Source organism: Dendrobates tinctorius, unplaced genomic scaffold, assembly GCF_039654945.1.
Source record: "Dendrobates tinctorius isolate UK_male_01 unplaced genomic scaffold, ASM3965494v1 ptg000016l, whole genome shotgun sequence".
NCBI classification, from domain to species: domain Eukaryota; kingdom Metazoa; phylum Chordata; class Amphibia; order Anura; family Dendrobatidae; genus Dendrobates; species Dendrobates tinctorius.
The window spans coordinates 1,979,115-2,001,704 of record NW_027361684.1 but is presented as its reverse complement, the minus strand read 5'-3'; the positions used below and the strand labels follow the sequence as shown (position 1 = coordinate 2,001,704).

Sequence of the window (22,590 nt, the reverse complement as noted above, 5' to 3'; positions counted from 1 at the left end):
TTTATTACATTGTCCCGGGGGGACATCACTGTAATATGTCAGATCGCTGATCTGACAGGTTGCATAGCACTCTGTCAGATCAGTGATGTGACAGGCGCTGCTGCAGGCTTTCTCACTGAGGACGCCTCCCTGCAGGCCCCCCGAAGGCCCCCGCGGCCATATTGGACTGCAGGGAAGGAGGCCCCCGCAGCAGCGCTGCACATCGCACTGCTGCGGGGGTCTCGGGGAAGCACAGAGGGAGCCCCCTCCCTGCCGATGCTTCCCTGATCCTCCGATACACTGTGATCATGTTTGATCGCAGTGTGCCGGAGGTTAGCCCCTTTCTGCCATGTGACGTACTATCCTGTCCATGTGCCCTGGGACTTAATCCCCAGGGATGGGATAGTACGTCACAGCGATCAGCGGTGCTTTATCAATTTTACCGCACGCGTAACAGTGTAAACGCACCCCCCAAAAGAAATTCATGAAATGCTGGTTTTTGTTCATTCTTCGTCCCAAAAATCGGAATAAAAAGCGATCAAAAGATGTCACGTGCCCGAAAATGATACCAATAAAAACGTCAACTCGTCCCACAAAAAATAAGACCTCACATGACTCTGTGGGTCAAAATATGGAAAAATTATAGCTCTCAATATGTGGTGATGCAAAAACTATTTTTACAATAAAAAGCGTCTTTTAGCGTGTGACAGCCGCCAAACATAAAAACCGCCATAAATAGTAAATCAAACCCCCCGTTATCACCCCCTTAGTTAGGGAAAAATAATAAAATTAAAAAAATGTATTTATTTCCATTTTCCCGCTATGACGTACTATTCCGTCCTTGGGACTTGGGTCCCAGGTCACATGGACGGAATAGTACGTCTAATGTAGGAAAAGGGGTAAACCCCTAGCAAGTTTAATCTGTGGGATGAAAAATAGTTCATGCTCAAACAAGTTAGTTCAAGGTAAAACAGCATGTAGAACTGCAAGCCCGTTCTCATACATTGTTGCATCCAATATTGGGTGAATCCACACTATCTTTTATGTTATAATGGCTATCACAACAACACTCCACACTAGTTTGAAAATGGATTTGCACCAAGTGGTGTCAGTGACATAAGTTTAGGGGGTTGTCCTATACATATAATGTCCTTCATAAATATCTTTAAAGGGGTTATTGGTCTTAAGCTACAAGTCTGCTGTCACTCTATGTAGCTGCAGACTTGTGAATTTTCACATTGCGTTCATTCCACGCTGTGAGGATTCTGCAGGTGCATGGACTTGTGTTACTTCCCACTGCAAGTCCTGGAGATAGACTGTCTCTTCGAGTAATTAGTCGCAGGTCTTCTTTAGAGATTGTGTGATGTGTCCCATATTAAATTAATTTAGTTTCCTCTGGTGCTGAAGAGGATAACAACCCTTTCTATGCTGGTCAGAAACATGCAGCTCCATTTCAGCTGCTTCTGATCTGGTCATTACTAGAGTTGATTAGGTCCCTGCTTGTTTGCAGAAGCTGCAGAGGGAACCCAGATACATAGAGAGCGCTGGATGATGAGCTGTTCGGCTCTGCAGCTGCATGTGTCGCACCACATGCATGGAGAGCCTGTGTGTTGGGCTCTCCATGCATGTGCTGTGACACTGACAGTCGCAACACATGCAGCTGCGGTGCCGGACAGCTGATCAGCTGGCGCGCTCCATGTATCTAGGTTCCCTCTGTGGCTTATTCGGCAAGCGCTATAGCTTGCCAAATAAGCAAGGACCCGATCAAATTCGCTCAACTCTAGTCAATACCTCTTCTTATATAAACTGGCTAGACCTTCTTGCCTCTGCTGGTGAAAGATTCGGCTTTCTGTGCTGAGTGCTAAAGCTAAGTGGTTGGAGTAGAGTTGTAGTAGTGATCTGTGGTTTGCTGTAGTACGTGTGTGTTTATGGTCTGGTACTTGTTCCCATTTAGTTTATTCCTCCCTGTCCCCATCCTCCTCCCTATTGTTTGGTTAGTGCTTTTGTATGATAACAAAAAACCTCTATCCCTGTTTTGACTTTGTGTCTTGTTTACCTTACATTTCCATTTCTGTCCCATGCCTCATGAGATGGATGGGACAGATCAGGGTTTAACAGGAGCACAGTAAGGAGACTCGGGCCTCTCCACCTTCAAGAGTACCCCCGGGATTCGGATAGTTAGGATTCCAGGGACAGTTTGATGCTCCACGTCTTTACCGAAGACTGTCACATCATGACACCTCAGTTATTTATCTATTATATTATTTTTAAACACTGTTTTTCGGTGATTCCTTTGTATCTCCGTTCATACTGCACCCACACACACAAATGATACACCATTTGAAAGGTAAACTTGCCCTCTTCAAGAAAATAGCCAAACAACCCACACATCCATGATTTGATCACCAAATACAGTTTAAACATTAATTTTCATAAACCTGCAGTAAGGGAAAATGACCTGCAGGTGGCACCACAGTACCCCAAAGCACACTATCAACACATTTGTAAACATGCTTTCTCGCTGATTACTTCGCCCCACACACGCACGATACACCATTTGAAAGGTAAACTTGCTCCCTTCAGCAAGAAAACAACCAAACAAACCACACATTCACGACTTTATCACTAAATACAGTTTAAGGATATGTGCACACGTTGCGGATTTGGCCCTGCGGATCAGCAGCAGTTTTCCATGCGGTGTAGAGGACCATGTATACCTATGGAAAACAAAACTGCTGTGCACATGCTGCGGAAAATTCTATGCAGAAACGCAGCGGTTTATTTTCCGCAGCATGTCACTTCTTTGTGCGGATTCCGCAGCGTTTTTACACCTATTTCATTATAGGAATCCACAGGTGTAAAAACGCAGGCGAAATCTGCAGAAAATCCGCAGGTAAAACGCAGGTCATTTTACCTGCGGATTCTGCAGATTCTGTGCGGAAAAATCCGCACAGCAATCTGCAACGTGTGCACATACCCTAAACATTCATTTTTATAAACCTGCAGAAAGACACAATGACCTGCAGGTGGCACCTCAACCGGAAGACATTTTTTTGGCCTCTACTTATCAAACCAATTTATTGTATTACCAGTCTACATATATAAATACCTGTCTGTGTTTATCAGCTCATGAAATACATTTACATTTGACCAGCTTGCTTTTTCTGAAATTGCCTGCGCCCCCGACGACCAACGTACGAAAATTTCGCACGGGCCAAGCTAGTATTTATAATTTACGTTTTTCTATTTGAATTTCCATTATAAATCTTGTAGAAAGTCTTCCCAGAAGAGTAGACGCTGTTATAGCTGAGCTGCATAGGGACCAACTCCATATTAATACGTATGGATACAGAATGGGATGTTGTCATTACAGCCCCTGTAGGTGTAATGTGCAGGTGGCCCAATACTTTTGTCCGTGTGGTTGTGTGTATTCTATTTTAATTCTATACAGATTTATCTCTCGTAGAAATGCAGTCTTGATTCTGTACGTAAACGATATTTCTATGACGTGTGTGCTGTTTTGGTTTCACTTGATAAAGAGGTTTGTTCTCTGAAGTAGTCCAGCAGTGGAAAGTTCTAAAATAGATTTTCAGGGCTGCCGAAAATAGAAAGCGCTCGAGCCGGAGAGTATGCCACAATGGAGAGTAGTTCTATCCTACTCGCCTTCAGTAATATTTATGTGGCCATATTTGCCCTCTTCTGCTTTAAACTTTTGATCAAAGTGTCCCTGGCTCTGCTCACTCATTTTTACATCGTCCGAGGGAATCGTAAAGAAGCTGCCCGAATAGCGGAGGAGATCTATGGGATCTCACAAGGTATGGAAGCCATGTGCTGTTTATCTACTTTTCTTCCCACTCCGTAAAGCTGCTCATTAGACTAATTTTTTTCAAAATTTGATAACTTTTGTATACAATGAACCTGTACATTATTATATGTTTACTACTTGCGTAGTATTAAGTGGTGAATGTGCTGCCTGTAATGACCACGAATCACTGGTGTCACCAGTAATATCTGCAGTTACAGCCCGTGCCAGGCTCTTGTTTAATGACGTCACATCCTGTGTGATCTTATTGTAAGTGCAAAGAAATGTTTCTGTGCATCTCGTCACTGTTCTGCATGTGAAATTACTGCATCAAAAAATGAAAAAACGTGGCAGCTTTTCAAATAATGCTTTTTAGATATGTCTTATGCTATTCTATTTGTTTCCATGGTAACAGACTACAAACAAAGCGTAGTCTAACCCTGTATTCTCTGTCCTTACATTTCTGTTTTATTCTTTTCCGTCGCTTTCTTCTGTTTTTTTTTTTTTTTTTTTTAATATATAGATATATATAGGGTATATTTTATGTCCCGATCAAGCTGTATCAGGGCTTTTTATTTTTTTAATACCATGAATTTGTGTTAAGTAATAGTGTATTTGAAAAAAGTAATTGTATTCAGGGTGGGCAAAGGGAAAAATAATGAGTTTAATTCTGTATAACAGCTTGTAGTTTGTTGGATCACAATATGATGTATTTGACTTTTTGATCTTTTTTTATATTTTATTCCTAGAGAAAGGAAGTTTGAAAAAGGAAAAACATTAATATGGTCATTAAAGTGCTGGTCAACCTTTGGGGGGACATTTTTATTTTTACCTAAATACATGTATTTTATACTAAAAATCATTATTTTCATTGGATATTGTCACAGACACTGCCCACTCGATGTAAACGTGACTAGAATTTGACTGTCAAGGGGTACTTGTCACGAGCGGGTCACGTCCTCCTGGGAAATCTCGGGTTAGAAAGTCACTACGTTTTGTGAATCGCATATCTGCCACTTAGCTAATGTGTTTGTCTTTCATATTAAATTAATTTTGTTTCCTTTGGTGCTGAAGAGGTTAACAACCCTTTCTATGCTGGTTAGAAACTTGTCGCTCCATCTCACAGCTGTCCCTGAGCTGGTCAATTCTTCTCCCTATAATATCTGGTCAGACCTTCTCTTACTTGCCAGTGAAAGCTTTGATTCCTGGCTCCTTTGAGATGCTGGACTGAATTGGAGATCGTTGTTGCTACAAGAGATTGTTGCTTGCTGTTTATACACTAGAATTTCTGTCCCAGGCCCCCTGGGGGGAGGGGGAGGGAACAGCTTAGGGAATAGCAGCAGAACAGTAAGGCTGGTGGCCCAAACCTCCTCACCTTTAGAGGTACCTTTGGAAGCGAAAAAGAAAAAAACAAAAAGCAGCACAAAAAAAGAGAGAGGGTGCAAAAATCCTTCCAGGAATGTACCAAACCTTGATTATAGACTCCAAAAAGTGAAGGCAGCACACCAATTTATAATATCCAAGTGCAATTTATTGGCCCATGTGCGACGTTTTGATCCCAACTGTGGACCTTTCTCAAGCCACCGCACAGCCAGTTCATACATCTACACTACGAGGGCCGGACTTGGACAAAAAAAGCAGCCCTGACACACACCTCACCAGCCCACATATTATAACACCCATCACCCCAAATCAGTAAACTTTGCTTTACTTGGTCATGCTCCTCACTACTCTACTCTAATGCTAGGTTCACATTTGCGTTCAAGAGGGCTGCGGATGGCTGCCTACCACCTCCTTCCTTCCTGAAGCTCCACTTACTTCTGTATGGGCTGCGTTTCCCTTGCGTACCTATCTTTAACATTGGGTACGCAGGGACATGCGTTGTATGCAGATACATCTGCATACGGCGATTTGACGTGTGCGGCGACTGCACGAAAATGCAAAATTCAGGGAGGAAGAAAGGAGGAAGTAGGCAACCATCCGCAGCCCTCCTGAACGCAAATGTGAAACCAGCCTTAAAGGAGTTATTTTGAAGTGTCACATGTGAATGGCGCAACAGTGCGTATGATCAACCACAGATGCATCTACATGGTGCTCTTCAGAGCTCCGGTTCTCAGGATCATGGGTGCCCAGCAGTCAGTTCCACAGCAATAGAAATATGTGCACTGTATATACATGGGAGAGATACTGAGAATTGCTCCCAGTATACAGGCCAAGAGAAGTGGTACTGTGCAGTATATATACAGAATATTAACTGCACATAGAATTACACCCAGTATACAGGACAAGAGAACTGGTGCTGTGCAGTGTATATATACAGATACTGAGAAATAGGCCGGGGTCACACTAGAGAGGAATACGGATGAGTGAGAGGCGTTAAAAGCACGCATTACACACGGACAAATGATTCTCTATGGGTTTACTCCCAACAGCCGTATATTTCTCGTCTGTATTCTACAGTCCATGCCAATCGCAGCATGCTGCGATTGTCAGCGTAGTACGCCAATGAAAGTCTATGGGTGCGCTAAAAATACGCATTACACACGGACCACACATGTGACTTACAAGAAATACGCACCCGGTATCTCCCGCTGACGTCACTGAGGCTGCGGGGGGTCCCCAGCTGATCTGTGAATGAACTAATGACCGTGGGAAAAAAGTCAGAAACTTTCCCACGGTAATTAGATCATCTACAGACAGCCATTGAGGCTGCGCAGAGCTGAATAAATTCATTTAGTAGTAGTTTACAGTGGGGCTGGTCGCATTAGCACTGGTCCTCATTGTAAACTATTTATCCCCTTCTGATGGATTGCAGCATGGGACATGACTGAACGGCGGAGAGGTAAGGATATTTGTGATTTTTTTATGTTGTTTTTTTTTTTTTTTTTTTTTTTGCAGGTCATGTTTTTTTGGGGATTACCAGACCTGTGTGTTTTTAACCATTTCTTAGTATAGGGTTAATAATGGATCGGTGTCTTATTGACACCCTCTCCATTATTAATGGGCTTAGTGTCACCGTACAATCGAATGGTCACATTAACCCTTTGTTATATTAACCCATTCGCCACCGCTACAGGGCAATGGGAATAGAGAGGATAAGTGCTAGAATTGGCAAATCTTATAGATGCGCCATTTCTGGGGTGTCTGGTGGCAGATTTTTGTAGCGGGGGGGCAAAAACAATGGTCCCTTTCATGGCTATTAAAATCTGCCCCTCACTCACCTGCTTATCCTCTCTGGTTGACAAATTACAGCAGAAGCCCACACATTTTTTAACAACAAATTAACCCCTTAAAATAACTACTACACCTCCAAAATTTGGCACACAAACCCTCATCTAATTATTAGTCGGGGACATATAGAAAAACATGAAATGAAATGGTTTACTGAAGGTAAACCATGTGTCATTTCATGTCGGGTTGGGGAATGATTTGATAGAAGCTGGCAATTGAATTAGCGGCTATTCTGCTATGAAGAACTCTATGAAATATAAATATATGTGTGTGTATATATATATATATATATATTTGACTCAATGACTTGTGAGTGTGTGTGTATATATATATATATATATATGCATTCTATGTGTCGATATCTATTCTTTGGTTTCCGTCAGAAACCCTGTCATAGGGCTCCATTATATGTACATTTTACAAGCCGGCGAGAAAATCTCGGCATACGGATGCCAAACGGATTACATACGGATGCTGACATGCGCAAAATACGCGACCACACCTTGCTTACGGATGACATACAGAGCACTATTTAGGGGTCATTCATCCGTATTACGCATGTAAACTACGGACCGTATTTTGCGTCGGTTAGTGTGACCCCGGCCTTACACCCAGTATACAGGACAGGAGAAGTGCTGTGCAGTGTGTATATATACAGATACTGAAAAGTACACCTAGTATACAAAACAGGAGAAGTGTTACTGGGCAGTAGATATGCAGGATATTAATTATACAGAGAAATACACCCAGTATACAGGACAGGAGAAGTGGTACTGTGCAGTGTGTATATATACAGAATAATATAACTGCAATCAGTCGCTTCCCATAACCATCAACAAGCTTCTTGCACCTCTCAATTAGAATTTTTCACCACTCTTCCTCTGCAAACTGCTCCAGGCCTCTCATATTTGAAGGATGTCTTTTCCCAACAGCAATTTTAAGATCCCTCCACAAGTGTTCAATGGGATGTAGATCTGGACTCATTTCTGGCCATTCTAGAACTATTCAGCGCTTTGTTTCCATCCATTTCTAGTTACTTCTTTTAGTTTGTGACAGCAGCCAAACATAAAAAGCCCATTTAAATCTGGTATTGCTGTAAGAAGAATAAAGTTGCCTAATCATTTATACTGCACATGGAATGGCATAAAAAATAAAACCAATTCTTCATCTGCTGTTGATTTTGCCTTCCAAAGATTGCAGTAAGGCTCGGCTCACGTTTATCCTGTGTTCTGCGCGGAACACTTACACCGGGGTTTCCATGTAATTCTGTGAAATACGTGATTCAGACTGAACCCCGGTGGAAGATTCCCTGTAATGATGCAGATGGAGGCGTGCATAAAAGCGCAGTCTGACAGTTTTGTGCACATCTGAAAAGAAGGAAACTGCTGAACAGAAGACATACAGAGTCTAGAGTAACTCTGCTTCCTCATTATAGTGAGTGGATCCCTCGGGGGTTTCATGTGAATCATGTCACTCAGAGATTTAGATGCAGGGGCGGGACTACCACGGGCACAGCTGCGACGGTGCCCGGAGTCCTCAGGAGCCCGATCGCAGAGCTGCAGCCACTCATTGGCTGTGCAGCTCCGTTCTTTGATTGGCTGCTCTGTGCGCACAGGACTTGTGATGAGGTCACAAGAGGGGAGGAGTCGGGGGGGGGGTCACATGAGCAGGGGTCTCTGTCCGAGGCCCCTGATCATGTGACTGCCTGACTCCTCCCCTCATGTGACATCATCACAGGTCCTGTGCGCACAGCCCTCAGTGTATGCTGTGCTGGTTGACTGTCATGGTGCTGGATGAGGGTAAGTTTGTGTGGGGTGAGGGGTTTACAGGGTGGATATAGCAGAGCCGTGAGTGTATGTGGTGGGGAGCCGCGCACGTGCGAAGTGTACGGAGGGCAGCCGCGCGCGTGCGAAGTGTACGGAGCGGAGATGTGCGTGTATTTTGGCAATGGGGGGGCCCATTTGAAAGTTCGCACCGGGGCCCATAACTTAGTAGTTACGCCACTGTTTAGATGGAAACCCCAAAGTAAGTTCTCAGTGTAGAGAACAGGATACATGTGATCCCAAAGATTATGTAAAATGTTCCCAATAAAATCTTTAACTCAATCCACAAAAATAGCAAGTTCCCACTCAGGTCCATCACCTGTCAATGGAAATATAGGGGGCTTCCACGTTACTGGTATCACAAAGGCTATGGTTCCGCGCTCAACAAAAGAAACCCAGTGAATTCTGTGCTCCCAAATCCAAATGCCCCCTCCCTTCTGAGCCCCAATGTGCCTACACCACATTTAGCATCCACATGTTTGGCATTTCTGTAGCGATGAGAGCCCTCCTAATTTGCAGGTGCGTGTCTCCAGAAGCACGAGCTGGACACTACAACATACTGGGTCACTACAGTGTACTGGTCACTCCAACTTACTGAGCAGTACAATCGTAGTTTGCAATTTACTCAGTAATATCCACTGACGCATGTCTCTGGAAAACACACATGGAGTCAAAATCGTCACTACACCTGTAGATAAATTCCCAAAGGGGTATAATTTCCAAAATGGGGTCACTTCAAGAGGAATTCTACTCTTCTAGCACTTAGGAGGCTCCGTATATGGAGTTCGCAAACTAGGAAAATCTGCGTTGCAGGAGGCAAATAGCGCTCCATCCCTCCTGAGTCTCTCTCTATGGCTAAGCAATACTGTACAGCCTCATATGCGGTATTTCTACATTCAGCAGAAATTGTGTGACAAATTTTGGTGCTATTTTTTTTTTTTTTTTTACCCCTTTCTCCTTGTGAAAATGTAAAATCCGGGGCTAAACAAATTTTTTGTGGTAAAATGTAATTCTCTTTTCTTAACAGCTCAATGGTATAAACTTCTGTGACACACCTGTGGTGTTAACCTAATAACTGCAACCCTAGATTAATTCATCAAGAGGTGTATTTTGTAAAATTGGGTCACTTATGGGGAGTTCTGCTATTATGACACCTCAAGGGGTCCCCCAGTGGGTCATGGCACCTGCAATCCATAACAGTAAAATCTGCACTATAATATGGCTCTCCTTTCTTTCTGAGCTTTGCAGTGTACCTGAAAAGTATTTCTCATTTACATGTAGGATATTGGCGCAGTCAGGAGAAATTGTTACACAAATTAAGGTCCATTTTTTCCTATTAGCCCTTAGAAAAAGTAAAAACTCGGGGCTAAAACAACATTTTAGTGGTTAAAATGTCATTTTTCTTTCTTCACCGCCCAATGGTATAACAATCTGTGAGACACATGTGTATCAATATGATCACTGCACCCCTACATGATTTCATTGGAGGGATGCTATTGTTCTGGCACCTCATTGGTTCTGCCAATGTAACATGGTACCCGCAAACCATTCAAGCAAAATCTGAGCTCAATTATGGGGCTTCTTCCCTTCTGAGCTTTGCACTGTGCCTCAAAAGTAGTTTTCGAAAACATGAAGTGTCGGTGTGCTCAGGAGAAACTGCGCAGCAAATTTTGGGGCCCATTTTCTCCTGCTAGCCTTGTGAAAATGAACAAATGGGGGGCTAAAACAACAGTTCTATGGGAATTTCTTTTTTCACAGATCAACGTTGTAACATTCTGTGACGCACCTGGGGCTTCAAGGTGCTCGCCACATGTCTAGATAAATTCCCTGAGGGGTCTAGTTTCCAAAATGGGGTCACTTGTGGGAGTTTTTTCTATTGTTTAAGCACACCAGGGGCTCTCCTAACATGTTATGAGACCTGCACACAATTCCATTTAAGTCTGCGTTCCAAAATATTACTCATTCCTTTCGGAGTCCTGCCGTGTGCCAAAACAATAGTTTTCCCTCAAATATATGGTATCGGCGTACTCGGGAGAAATTGCACAACAAATTGTATGGTGCAATTTCTTCTGTTACCCTTATGAAAATGCTAAATTTTGTGCTAAAGAACGTTTTTGTGGGAAAAATGTTTTTTGTTTTTTTAAATTTCAATGGCTCAATGTTATAAACTTCTGTGAATCACCTGGGGGTTCAATGTGCTCACCACACATCTATATAAGTTCCCTGAGGGGTCTAGTTTCCAAAATGCTGTCACTTGGGAGGGCTTTCCACTGTTTAGGCACATCTGGGGCTCTTCAAACGCGACATGGCGTCCACTAATTATTCCATCAAATTTTGCTTTCAAAAAGTCAAATGGCCCTCCTTCACTTCCAAGCAGGGGTGTAACTACAACAGGTGCAGGGGTTGCAATCGCACCCGGGCCCTGGAGCCTAGGGGGCCCTAAAAGTCCCTTTGGCCTATAGAAAAAGAAGATTGCTATTAAAGATTTAAAATATTTGGGAGCCCCGTTGGAGCTTTCTCATCGGTGCTCATGAGTTTCAAGTTACGCCACTGTTTCCAAGTCCTGCCGTGTGCCCAAACAATAGATTTTCCCCGCGTATCTACATACTCAGGAGAAATTGCACAACAAATTTTGGGGTCTGTTTCCTATTGCCCTTTTGAAAAAAAAAAATGGGTCTAAAGTAAAAAAAATTTTGAAAAAATGTTAAATGTCCATTTTTTCCTTCGACATTCCAAAAATTCCTGTGAAACACCTGAAGGGTTAATAAACTTCTTGAAAGTGGTTTTGAACATCTTGAGGGGTGGAGTTTTTACAGTGGTGTCACTTTTGGTTTTTTTCCAGTCATATAGGCCCCTCCAAAGTGACTTCACATGTGTGTAAAAAAAAAAAAAAAAAAAATGGTTTTGTAAATTTTGTTGGAAAAATGAGAAATCACTGGTCAACTTTTAACCCTTATAACTTCCTAACAAAAAAAATTGTTTCAAAAATTGTGCTGATGTAGACATGTCACACAAAAAAGCTTTGTCAGAATCGGTGGGATCTGTTGACGCGTTCCAAAGTCATTACCTCATAAAGTGACAGTGGTCAGAATTGTAAAATTTGGCCTGGTCTTGAGGATATGTGCACACGTTGCGGATTCTGCCGCAGATTTTTCCGCACAAAATCTGCAGCTCTTGGCAGAGAACGCAGGTGCGGTTTTTATGCGGTTTTCATGCGTTTTTGACGCGGATTTGATGCAGTTTTTCATGCGGTTTTTACATGCGGATTTGTATGCGTTTTGTAAGCTAAATAAAGATATGTTATTTAACAAAAAAAAGATTTGTGATGTCTTTTCTGTCCAACCTCCTCTTTTACATTTGTCCAACCCACCTATCCGTATGTGTCCACTCCATTACACACACGGATAGATGGATAGGTAGATATGGGATAGGTACATATGGGATAGATAGATATGGGATAGATAGAAGGATGGATAGATATATCTATCCATATATCTATCTATAGATATATAGCCATATGTATTTAAAAAAAAAATTGCGTGGGCTCCCGCACAATTTTCAGCGCCAGAGGGGGAAAGCCAACGGCCGGGGGCCAATATTTGAAGCCTGGGAAGGGGGTAATACCCATGGCCCCTTCCCAGGCCATGAATATCAGCCCGCAGCTGTCTGCATAACCTTTACTGGCTATTAAAATAGGGGGACCCCCAAAAAAATGACATGGGGTCCCCCAATATTTTATAGCCAGAAAGGCTACGCCAACAGCTGCGAGCTGATATTCATAGCCTAGGAAGGGGCCATGAATATTGCCCCCTCCGGCTACAAATACCAGCCCGCAGCCGCCACAGAAATGGCGCATCTATAAGATACGCCAATTCTGGCACTTAGCCCCTCTCTTCGCACCCCCGTGTAGCGGTGGGATATGGGGTAATGAGGGGTTAATGTCACCTTGCTATTGTAAGGTGACATTAAGCCCGGTTAATAATGGAGAGGCGTCAATAATCTTATAGTAATAAAGGGTTAATAAAAAACACGCACACACATAAGAATAAAGTATTTTAATGAAATAAAACACAACACGCTTTTCAATGTTTATTGCACGCCCAGATCCAAACGACGCCCTCGGTCTCCTGTAATAAAAAGTAAAAAAAATAAACAAACCGTATACTCCCTGTCCGACGCAGTCCAATTAATAAAGAGTGTCCCACGACGATCGCCCCTATAGAGCAGTGACATCACGTGATGTCACTGCTTTATAGGGCCTCCCAGTGATGAACTGACACGAGACAATGGCTCCTGCAGTGCATCACTGAGGTTACCTGAGTTCAGGATCTCACTTTACAGCAATGTTGCATGAGAGTTAGGGTTACGGGACCTCTTTACCGGTGGCGGAGGAATCCTTCGCCTGTCATTTCCTTGCTGGAGGCCCTGGAGAGCGGTCTCGTCAGCTGATGCGGCTGCTCTCCACGGGAGATCGTCGTGGGACCCTCGTTATTAATGGATTACGGCGGAAAGGTGAGTATAGGTTGCTTTATTATTTTAATTTTATTACAGGAGATCGAGGGCTTCGGGAAATTAGATGATTGGTAAGTATGTACTCTATGTTGTGTTGTATGTTATATGTATGTTCTATATGTTGTATGTTCTGTATGTTGTATGCTCAGTTTTTTTTTTTTTTTCTTTAACATTCAACACATTAGCCGGATGATGGGGCTACTACTGTCCCATCATTGGCTAATGTGTCACTCACAGTCAGTGTAGCAGGCATAGCCCGATGGGACTTGTAGTCCCATCGGACGATGCCTGCATACAGCCGCCGGCAAACCCGCTCAGCCCTTGTTAACCCCGCAGACCCCCCACACACACGCACACAAACACACAATCACCGCCCACAAACTACACCGACACACAGCCACCGCCCACACTCGTCACCCCTCCCGATCTGCAGCGTTTCATCCGCAGCAAAACCGCAGATCTTTTTTAGACCTGCGGATATGCCTGACTCAATGCAAGTCAATGGATGCAGAAACGCTGCAGATCCGCACAAAGAATTGACATGGTGAGGAAATGAACCCGCAGCGTTTCCGCGCTGATTTTTCCGCATCATGTGCACAGCGTTTTACATTAAATGTAATGGTACTGTACAACGTCGGTGAATCTGCTGCAAATCCGCAGAGCCAAATCTGCTGCGGATCCGCAGTAGAATCCCCAATATTTGCGCATACCCATTTATTTCTATTTATTAGCTAAATACATGTACAGTAAAATACACACGCTGCACTAATTATATATCTCAATGACCTCTTTCTATCTATACAATTCTGATGGTTCACGCTGTGAATTTACTGTACCTGGCTGATGTAATGTTGGGTTTCCTATGAGATGGGTGCATAAAAATCGCACAGTACATGCATGGTCCATGTGTCGTGCATTTTTTTTTTTCTTCCACCCATTGACTTGCATTGGCGAGTCTCATCTGATGTATGCGGCCACTCGCAGCATGCTGTGATTTTTCTCTGTCCGATCCGAACTGAGGAAAAAAATTGCAGATGAACACATAATCTACGGAAGGCAAATAGTGCAAAATCTTTAATTAAACTCTATTGTAATTGTTTTTTTTTTTATTTTAATTAAAATTTGTGGGGTCATCATAAATAGTGGGGGACCCTAAAAGAGTGGAGGGGTTCTAATACATTATAGGGACTAGTGTGGAGCCCATTATTTAGTTTGGGGGCTAATGTAGAGCTCATTATACAGTGTATGAGCTAAAGTGGGGCCCGTTATACAGTTTGGGGGCTACTGTGGGGCACATTATACAGTGTAGGAGCTAATGCAGAGGCTAATGTGGGGGACAAATGGAAAAGACCTGAAAAATGAATGACTCCATCAGAAAGAATGTCAACTGTAAGTCACTAAGTATATCTGTACTGTAATCACTTGTGTATTCTGCAGGACTGATTTCTTACCACTAATTGATCATCATATGGCGGTAATATCAGTTTGCCACCATAGTTCTAATCAGGGTTACCAGTTAGGGGCCCACTCAGATGCTTCGCCCACTGAACCAAACCCCTAGCTATGCCTCTGACAGGATCATTTACAGCTTCCTATGTTATAGAATTGCAATGGGTCCATAAAAATCGGATGGTATACTGTGGCGAGTTTCATCCGGTTTAAGAGTCAAAGCTAAGCAGGCCGATTCTGTCAGTGAAAAAAATGCGTCATCTGTGCTGTCTTATCTATATATATAATCATCTAATTCTGTCTGTAACGGAAATCCTGCGTCGCTGATTGGTCGCGGCCTAATGTGCGGATGGTAGCCAGGGTCTGGAGGAGAGGAGACCCCTCCGAACCCTGGGTACCATAAATCTGTAAAAAATAGAATTCAATTAAAAATAGTGATATACTCACCTTCGGACGGCCCCCGGACTCTTTCCATCCTCTCACCATGCACATGGCACCTTCCGGTCCCAGTAAGGCTTTGCGCCAAAGACCGTTGATGACGTTGCGCTCCCGCGAGAGTGACGTCATCTTCGGTCCTTCGCGCTAAGCCTTACTGGGACTGGAAGACACTGGGGCAGGAGTGCACGTGAGAATCGCGCATAGCGCTATCCGGTACCATTTTCCTGAAGACATTTGCAGTGTGTCTTCAGGAAAATGGCGCCGGACAGCGCGGTATGGGCATGCGCGTACTCCGGCGCCAGTGCCACTCTCCTCCCCCAGCCTCCAGCAGAACGGGACAGCGCTGGACCACAGGAAAGATGGGTGAGTATAAATGTTTGTTTTTTTTTTTGTATGTATGCAGTTTCCTAGGGGTGAGGGGGACCATGCATACCAGGAAAGGGGGGTGAGGGGACCATGCATTCTGGGAAAGGGGGGTGAGGGGACCATGCATACTGGGAAAGGGGGGTGAGGGGACCATGCATACAAGAAAGGGGGGGTGATGGGACCATGCATGACAGGAAAGGGGCTGAGGGTAACCATACATACCAGGAAAGGGGGGGTGAGGGGGACCATGCATAAGAGGAAAGTGGGGTGAGGGGGACCATGCATACCAGGAAAGTGGGGTGAGGGGGACCATGCATACCAGGAAAGTGGGGTGAGGGGGACCATGCATACCAGGAAAGTGGGGTGAGGGGGACCATGCATACGAGGAAAGTGGGGTGAGGGGGACCATGCATACCAGGAAAGTGGGGTGAGGGGGACCATGCTTACCAGGCAAGGGGGGTGAGGGTGACCATACATACCAGCAAAGGGGGTGAGGGGACCATGCATACCAGGAAAGGGGGGGTGAGGCTGACAATACATACCAGCAAAGGGGGGGTGAGGGGGACCATGCATACCAGGAAAGGGGGGTGAGGGTGACCATGCATACCAGGAAAGGGAGTTGAGGGTGACCATGCATACCAGGAAAGGGGGGTGACGGAACCATGCATATCAGGATTGGGGGGTGAGGGGGACCATGCATATCAGGTTTGGGGGTGAGGGGACCATGCATATCAGGATTGGGGGGTAAGGGGTATCATGCATATCAGGATTGGGGGTTGAGAGGACCATGCATATCAGGATTGGGGGGTGAGGGGTATCATGCATATCAGGATGGGGGGTGAGGGGACCATGCATTCCCAGATTGGGGGGTGAGGGGACCATGCATTCCCGGATTGGGGGGTGAGGGGACCATGCATATCAGGATTGGGGGGTGCATTATTGCATTATTAAATCTTCATAAATAAACTACATGCATATTCTAGAATACCCGATGTGTTAGGATCGGGCCACCATCTAGTTGAATAATATGGGTCAGCGTGCTACCTTATAAAGCATCGGATAGTACTAGTGCGCTTTATATGTGTGGGGGCATGAGTCCTAATGATGAGCCCACTGTCAGTCAGTGCCGAGACCCAGTTACAGACGCCGCTCTCTGTACAAAGCGGTGACTGAAACTGTGACTGAAAGAATGAGGTCGTAAATAAAGTTTATTTCCTCTCGGCAGTCAGCTCTGTGCGGCTGCTGCACAATATCGGAACACTATTAAATGCAGATTAACCCCATATCTGCAGGTTAATAGTGTTATTTTACATGACTGGTTCCCTTTAAGCAGGCAGCTTCTGGTCATAGATGCCATCTGTTACTCGTGCTGCTGGGAGGCGGCCACCATTATTCCACGTGATGTTTTCTGTCATTCGAGGTCTCCAGCAGCTTCATTAATGCTTTCTCTGCACGCGCTAAACTGGCTCATCGTGTAAGCACAGAGGTCTCACAGAGACAGGATTTATTCGGAACTTGTTTACCCTGGGAACTAAGAAATGCCCTTTATGGCGATCACATCTGTCACACCTTCCAGGGAGGTACGTCTATGTATGTATGTAGCTACATGTAACTGTGCGGGGAGAGTAGAAATGATGGAGCGGTGTAATGTTGATTCTGAACCGAATGATATGTCCAAGCCTCTGTCCACCGACATTACAGGGGTGGTGTAGCAGATCGTAAATATGTCCCCTAGGTTTGATTTAGCATATAATGTTACTCACTAATTTATTAAATTTTTCAATGGTGCCCTGAATTTCAGCACCTTCTTGATCTGTTAATTCTGTTCTGAGGGGTCACAATTATTCCAAAACCAAATTAATAGTTAGGGTTTTTATTTTACTACTAAAAATAAATCTTTTTTTTAAAAAAATAAATTGTTTTCTTGAGTAAGGTCTCTTTTTTGTTTTTTCCCGGGTCAAGCTGTGATTTTTATTGGTTCCTTTTTTATTTAAATGTAACTTTTTTTATATTTTTTTATGTCAAGTTAAGCAAAAAAAAGCAATTTTAGCATTTGTAACTCTTATATGCAGGCTTGGACTGGATCACAGGAGAATCCATCGGTGGACCCCTGTGCAAGGGTGGGCCACCACCCTCTTATGTGAGCAGTACTTGGCACAATATACTTGAATCACTATATACAGACAAAGCAGCATCTTATTTAGAAAAGATGTATAACTTTGTACCGTGTTAGCCAGTAGATAGAAAAATATTCAGAATTCAGAGTCCTCAGTGGTTGATACCTTTTAATGGCTAACTGAAAAGATGGTAACAAATTGCAAGCTTTCCAGAGTACTCGGGTCTCTTCAGCAGGCTAGACTAGTACAACATCTGAAGAATCACATATTTATGCACAACACAGCACAGAAATAACGCAATAAATAAGACAAGTGACGTGAAGCAGAATTATCATTATGGAGAGTGATAGACAGTTTTGGCGATAAATGTTGTAACAGTTCATAGATAAGGAGTGTGAATGTTTATTGTCCTCTGATTGAGGTCTGGTTCTGTGTTGTGTGATGCCCCCACAAGGTCTTAAGAGCAAATTCCTTAACTGATGTAAAAATACATAAATCCATGTGACACATTCATCTTGCTCTGAGTGTGTCAAAGGTTGTCATGAGTTTATACTCCCAGACCCTTCTGTTTCTCTTAGATTTGAAATTACCTTTCAAAACAAGTAATTTCATGTCTATGGTGCTGTGATCAGGTATACAAAAATGTTTTGCCACAGGTAGATCCATTCTTTCGTCTCTTATTGTGTGGCAATGAGAATTCATCCTTGTCCTCAGTTTTTGCCCGGTCTCTCCCAGTTGGACATTTAGTACAAATAATTAAATACACTGCATTAGATGTGATGCCGCTGAAAGTATCTGGGATCTTACAGTCCTGATGTGAATTGGGGATCTTTATCTCGTCCGTGGTCATTATAAATCTTATTCATTTACCAATCTAACCGATTCAGTGTATAAACTTGTGATTGAGGATATCACATTTGCATGGTGCTGAACAGTGGGGACCTGAAGTTGCCCTTGGCAATCCCAGTCTGACACTGGTTATATGGCTTCTTCCATACATTGAATCTCTACCCTTAATTATGTAGTGTTTAGGTCCAAAATTAAATTCTTAAACTTTTTTCTTTCAGTCCTGGAGTAGTGCTAAGCTCATTGACCCGACTATTCTACTTACTCGCCACCTTTTATCTGCACTTCTGCCCCGAACCACCGTCTTGTGATTGCAACTTCTTACTGATAAGGCCTCTTTCACACATCAGTTTTGTGCCATCAGTCACAATCCGTCTTTTTTTTTTTTTAAAAACGGATCCAGTGAGTGATGCCACTGGATCCTGTTTTTCTCATAGACTTGTATTGACCGTTCGTTTCATCCGTCATTTGACGGATCCGTCGTAAATTCTTTGTCCGTCGGCCGGAGGCAACGGACAAAGTATCGTTTTTTGTGTACGTAAAAAAATCGGACAGCGTCCGTCGTTGGCTATAATGCCAATGGGCGCAGGATCCGTCGCTGTCCGTCAAAAGATGGAATCCAGCGACGGATTCCGTTTTTTGCAACTGAGCATGCCCGGAATAATTTCTCTATTTTTAATTTAACCCCCACAGCTTGTTTTTCTTTTCTGGCACATAAAAAAAAAAATTCTCTCTCTCTCTCTAATCCTGTTCCTTTAAAAATTCTAAAGCTGCTGCTTCGATGGATCTGTCAAAAAAACGGATCCGGTGCATCAGTTTTTTACAATCTGCACAGGATCCGTTTTTTTCACACTTTAATGGATTGTGACTGATTATAAAAAACTGATGTGTGAAAGAGGCCTAAGACGTTAGAGGCAACAGTCTCTAACTTTCAATGCAAGTCTATGAGACCTAGAATAGCTTAGTTACTCACCGATAACTGTGTTTCTCGGAACCCATGACAGCACCACGGAGAGAGGGGGCCGCCCATCAAGGACAAGAACCTACAGATAAAAAGGCGGCACCTCTCCCCCGCCCCCAGTTGGTTACAAAGCATCAGAGGGTCTCCTGGTTAGTTAACAACAAAAGTATATACATAACATCATAATATTGCATATTATGGAGAAGCCCCGTGTCTAACAAAAAACACTTTACACACATTAACTCGTGCTCACCGCACACGTGAAAGGGGGGGAATAAGCGGGTGCTGTCATGGGTTCCGAAAAACACCGTTATCGGTGAGTAACTAAACTATTCGCTCTCACCCATGACAGCACCACGGAGAGAATTTCAGAGATTGGTAGCTTAGGGAGGGACCACCGCCTGGAGAACCCTTCTCCCGAAGGTCAGGTCAGACGTAGAGGCTAGATCTAAGCGATAGTGCCTTAAAAAGGTAGAAGATGTTGACCAGGTGGCCGCCTTACAGATCTGCTCTATTGATACCTCTGATCTTTCTGCCCATAAGGTCACCATTGCCCTTGTAGAGTGAGCTTTTAGACCCTCCGGGATGGTATTCCCACTGGATGAATACTCCAGGGCAATCGCGTCCCTTATCCACCTTGCTAGGGTACTCTTGGATGCCCGAGTCCCTTCCGAGGTCCCTGGAAACACACAAAGAGAGACCCTTCCTTCCTACATCCCTTGGTGGCATCTAGGTACTGAACTAGACACCTCTTCACATCCAGGGTGTGAAATTTCTCCTCTCCCCTATTCCTAGGGTTTGGGCAGAAGGAAGGACCACTTCTTGGGACCTATGGAAGTGTGTCGACACCTTAGGTAGGTATGCTGGATCAGGTTTTAATATGACTCTATCGTCCAGGATTTTAGTGAGCGGGGGTATTGCTGACAGAGCCTGAATATCGCTCACTCTGCGAGCGGATGTTAGGGCCACTAAAAGTATAGTTTTTAATGATAGGGTTTTTAGGGGTGATTGCATGGGCTCGAATGGGGGCCCTGTTAGTGCAGACAACACTAGGTTTAGATCCCATGATGGTATTTTCTGGGTGGTTATTGGCCTAGACCTGGCTGCGGCTCTCATAAACCGTGCCACCCAAGGGTTGCCTGCGACATCCTGGTTATAAAGGGCACCTAGAGCCACTATCTGTACCTTCAATGTATTAGTTGCCAGCCCCTGCTCTAACCCTATTTGTAGGAATTCGAGAATTTTGTCAATTTGGATTCCATTTTGAACCCTTACCCCAGAGCTAGATAGAAATTTCTTCCAAGTTCTACCATAGGCCCTGGTTGTGATCGGTTTCCTACTCTTTTGTAGCGTGGAAACCTGGTTTTCTGAAAATCCTCTCCCCCTCAGCAGTTCCCTTTCAAATTTCATGCTGTTAAATGGAGGTTCACTGCCCGAGTGTGTAACACGGGACCTTGGGACAGAAGGTCGGGGAGATCTGGTAGAACCCAGGGGTCGGTTATTGACAATATTCTCAGCCAGGAAAACCAAGTTCTTTTTGGTTAAAACGGGGCTATTAGTATCATTCGTGCCCTGTCTTCTCTGACTTTCCTTATGACTGGGGGCGGAGGAGAGGTGCCGCCTTTTTATCTGTAGGTTCCTGTCCTTGATGGGCGGACCCCCTCTCTCCGTGGTGCTGTCATGGGTGAGAGAGAACAAGGCTCTTATAAACTTGCATTGAAAAGTGCATTAATTATGTAGTGTTTATGTCCAAAATTAAATTCTTAAACTTTTTTTTTCAGTACTGGAGTAGTGCTAAGGTCCTTGACCCAAGTATTATAATTACCCGCCACCTTTTATCTGCACTTCTGTACCGAACCACCGTCTTGTCATTGCAACTTCTGACTGTTAAGAAGTTAGAGGCAACAGTTAGTGATGAGCGAGTATACTCGTTGCTCTGGTTTCCCCGAGCATGCCCGGGTGGCCTCCGAGTATTTTAGTATGCTTGGAGATTTAGTTTCTGTCGATGCAGCTGCATGATTTGTGGCTGCTGGACAGGCTGAATACATGTGAGGAATGCCTGTTTGTTAGGGTTTCCCCACATGTATTCAGGCTGTCTAGCAGCCATAAATCATGCAGCTGAGGCGACAGAAACTAAATCTCCGAGCACGCCAAAATACTCGGAGATCATCCGAGCATGCTCAGGGAAATCCAAGCAAAAAGTACAGTATACTCGCTCATCACTAGCAACAGTCTCTAACTCTCAATGCAAGTCTATGAGACCTAGAACAAGGCTCTTATAGACTTATATTGAAAAGTGACCTCCAGTTCGCTCCAGCATTTGCTGCAGGTCACAAATTGTTGGACACTGGGGCGAACGGTGGTGATAAAAGGTGAATACAATGGCGGGCAAGTATAAGACCTCCTGTAGTATCCCACGATCCCCAGGAAGGCTTTAACTTGCTTTTTTGACAGCAGTCTCGGCCATGTTTGGTTGCCTCCACTTTACTGATTTGGGGTTTTAACTCGCTCTACCCACTCTATATCCCATGTATTTGGCTTCTTCATTCCCCAAGGCACATTTCTTTGTGTTAATTGAAAACCCCACCTACTTAGAGCATCAAGCACTGCTTGGACCTTTTCCAGAGGACTCTCCCAGTCCGGGCTGAAGATAACAATATCGTCCAGCTATGCCACGGCATATTGTTTATGGGGTGAAAGGATTCTTCCTCTCTGGAAAGTTGCCGGGGCCGCCTGCAGTCCAAACTGCATCCGGACATACTGGAAGCAACCGTCTGGCGTAGAATAAGCAGTCTTCTTCTTGGCACCCTGTGTCATGGGAATCTGCCAATATCCCATCGTCAAATCCATGGTGGTTATGTACCTTGTGGGCCCAAGTCACTTGATCAGCTCATCGACACGTGGCATGCATCGAACTTGGAGACCTCCTTCAACTTCCGATAGTCATTGCAGAACCTCCATTCACCAGGCTTTGTGACCAGGACAATCAGGCTTGACCAACCACTCTTAGATAACTCATTGACCCCGAGTTTCAACATACGCTTCACTTCCTTGGAGATCACTTCT

At 44.1% G+C, this 22,590-nt stretch overlaps 1 protein-coding gene across 1 annotated transcript in view; it reads left to right on the top strand.

The window, feature by feature from the left end:
• Positions 1-871: 871 nt before the first annotated feature.
• The window catches only part of ASB11 (ankyrin repeat and SOCS box containing 11), a 46,881-nt gene continuing 25,162 nt past the window's right edge, over positions 872-22,590 (top strand). The window contains exons 1-2 of the mRNA XM_073565251.1: positions 872-3,794; positions 17,085-17,180. Coding sequence (XP_073421352.1) covers positions 3,617-3,794; positions 17,085-17,180 — 274 coding nt within the window. The 5' untranslated portion in view covers positions 872-3,616. The remainder of the gene's footprint in view (positions 3,795-17,084; positions 17,181-22,590) is intronic.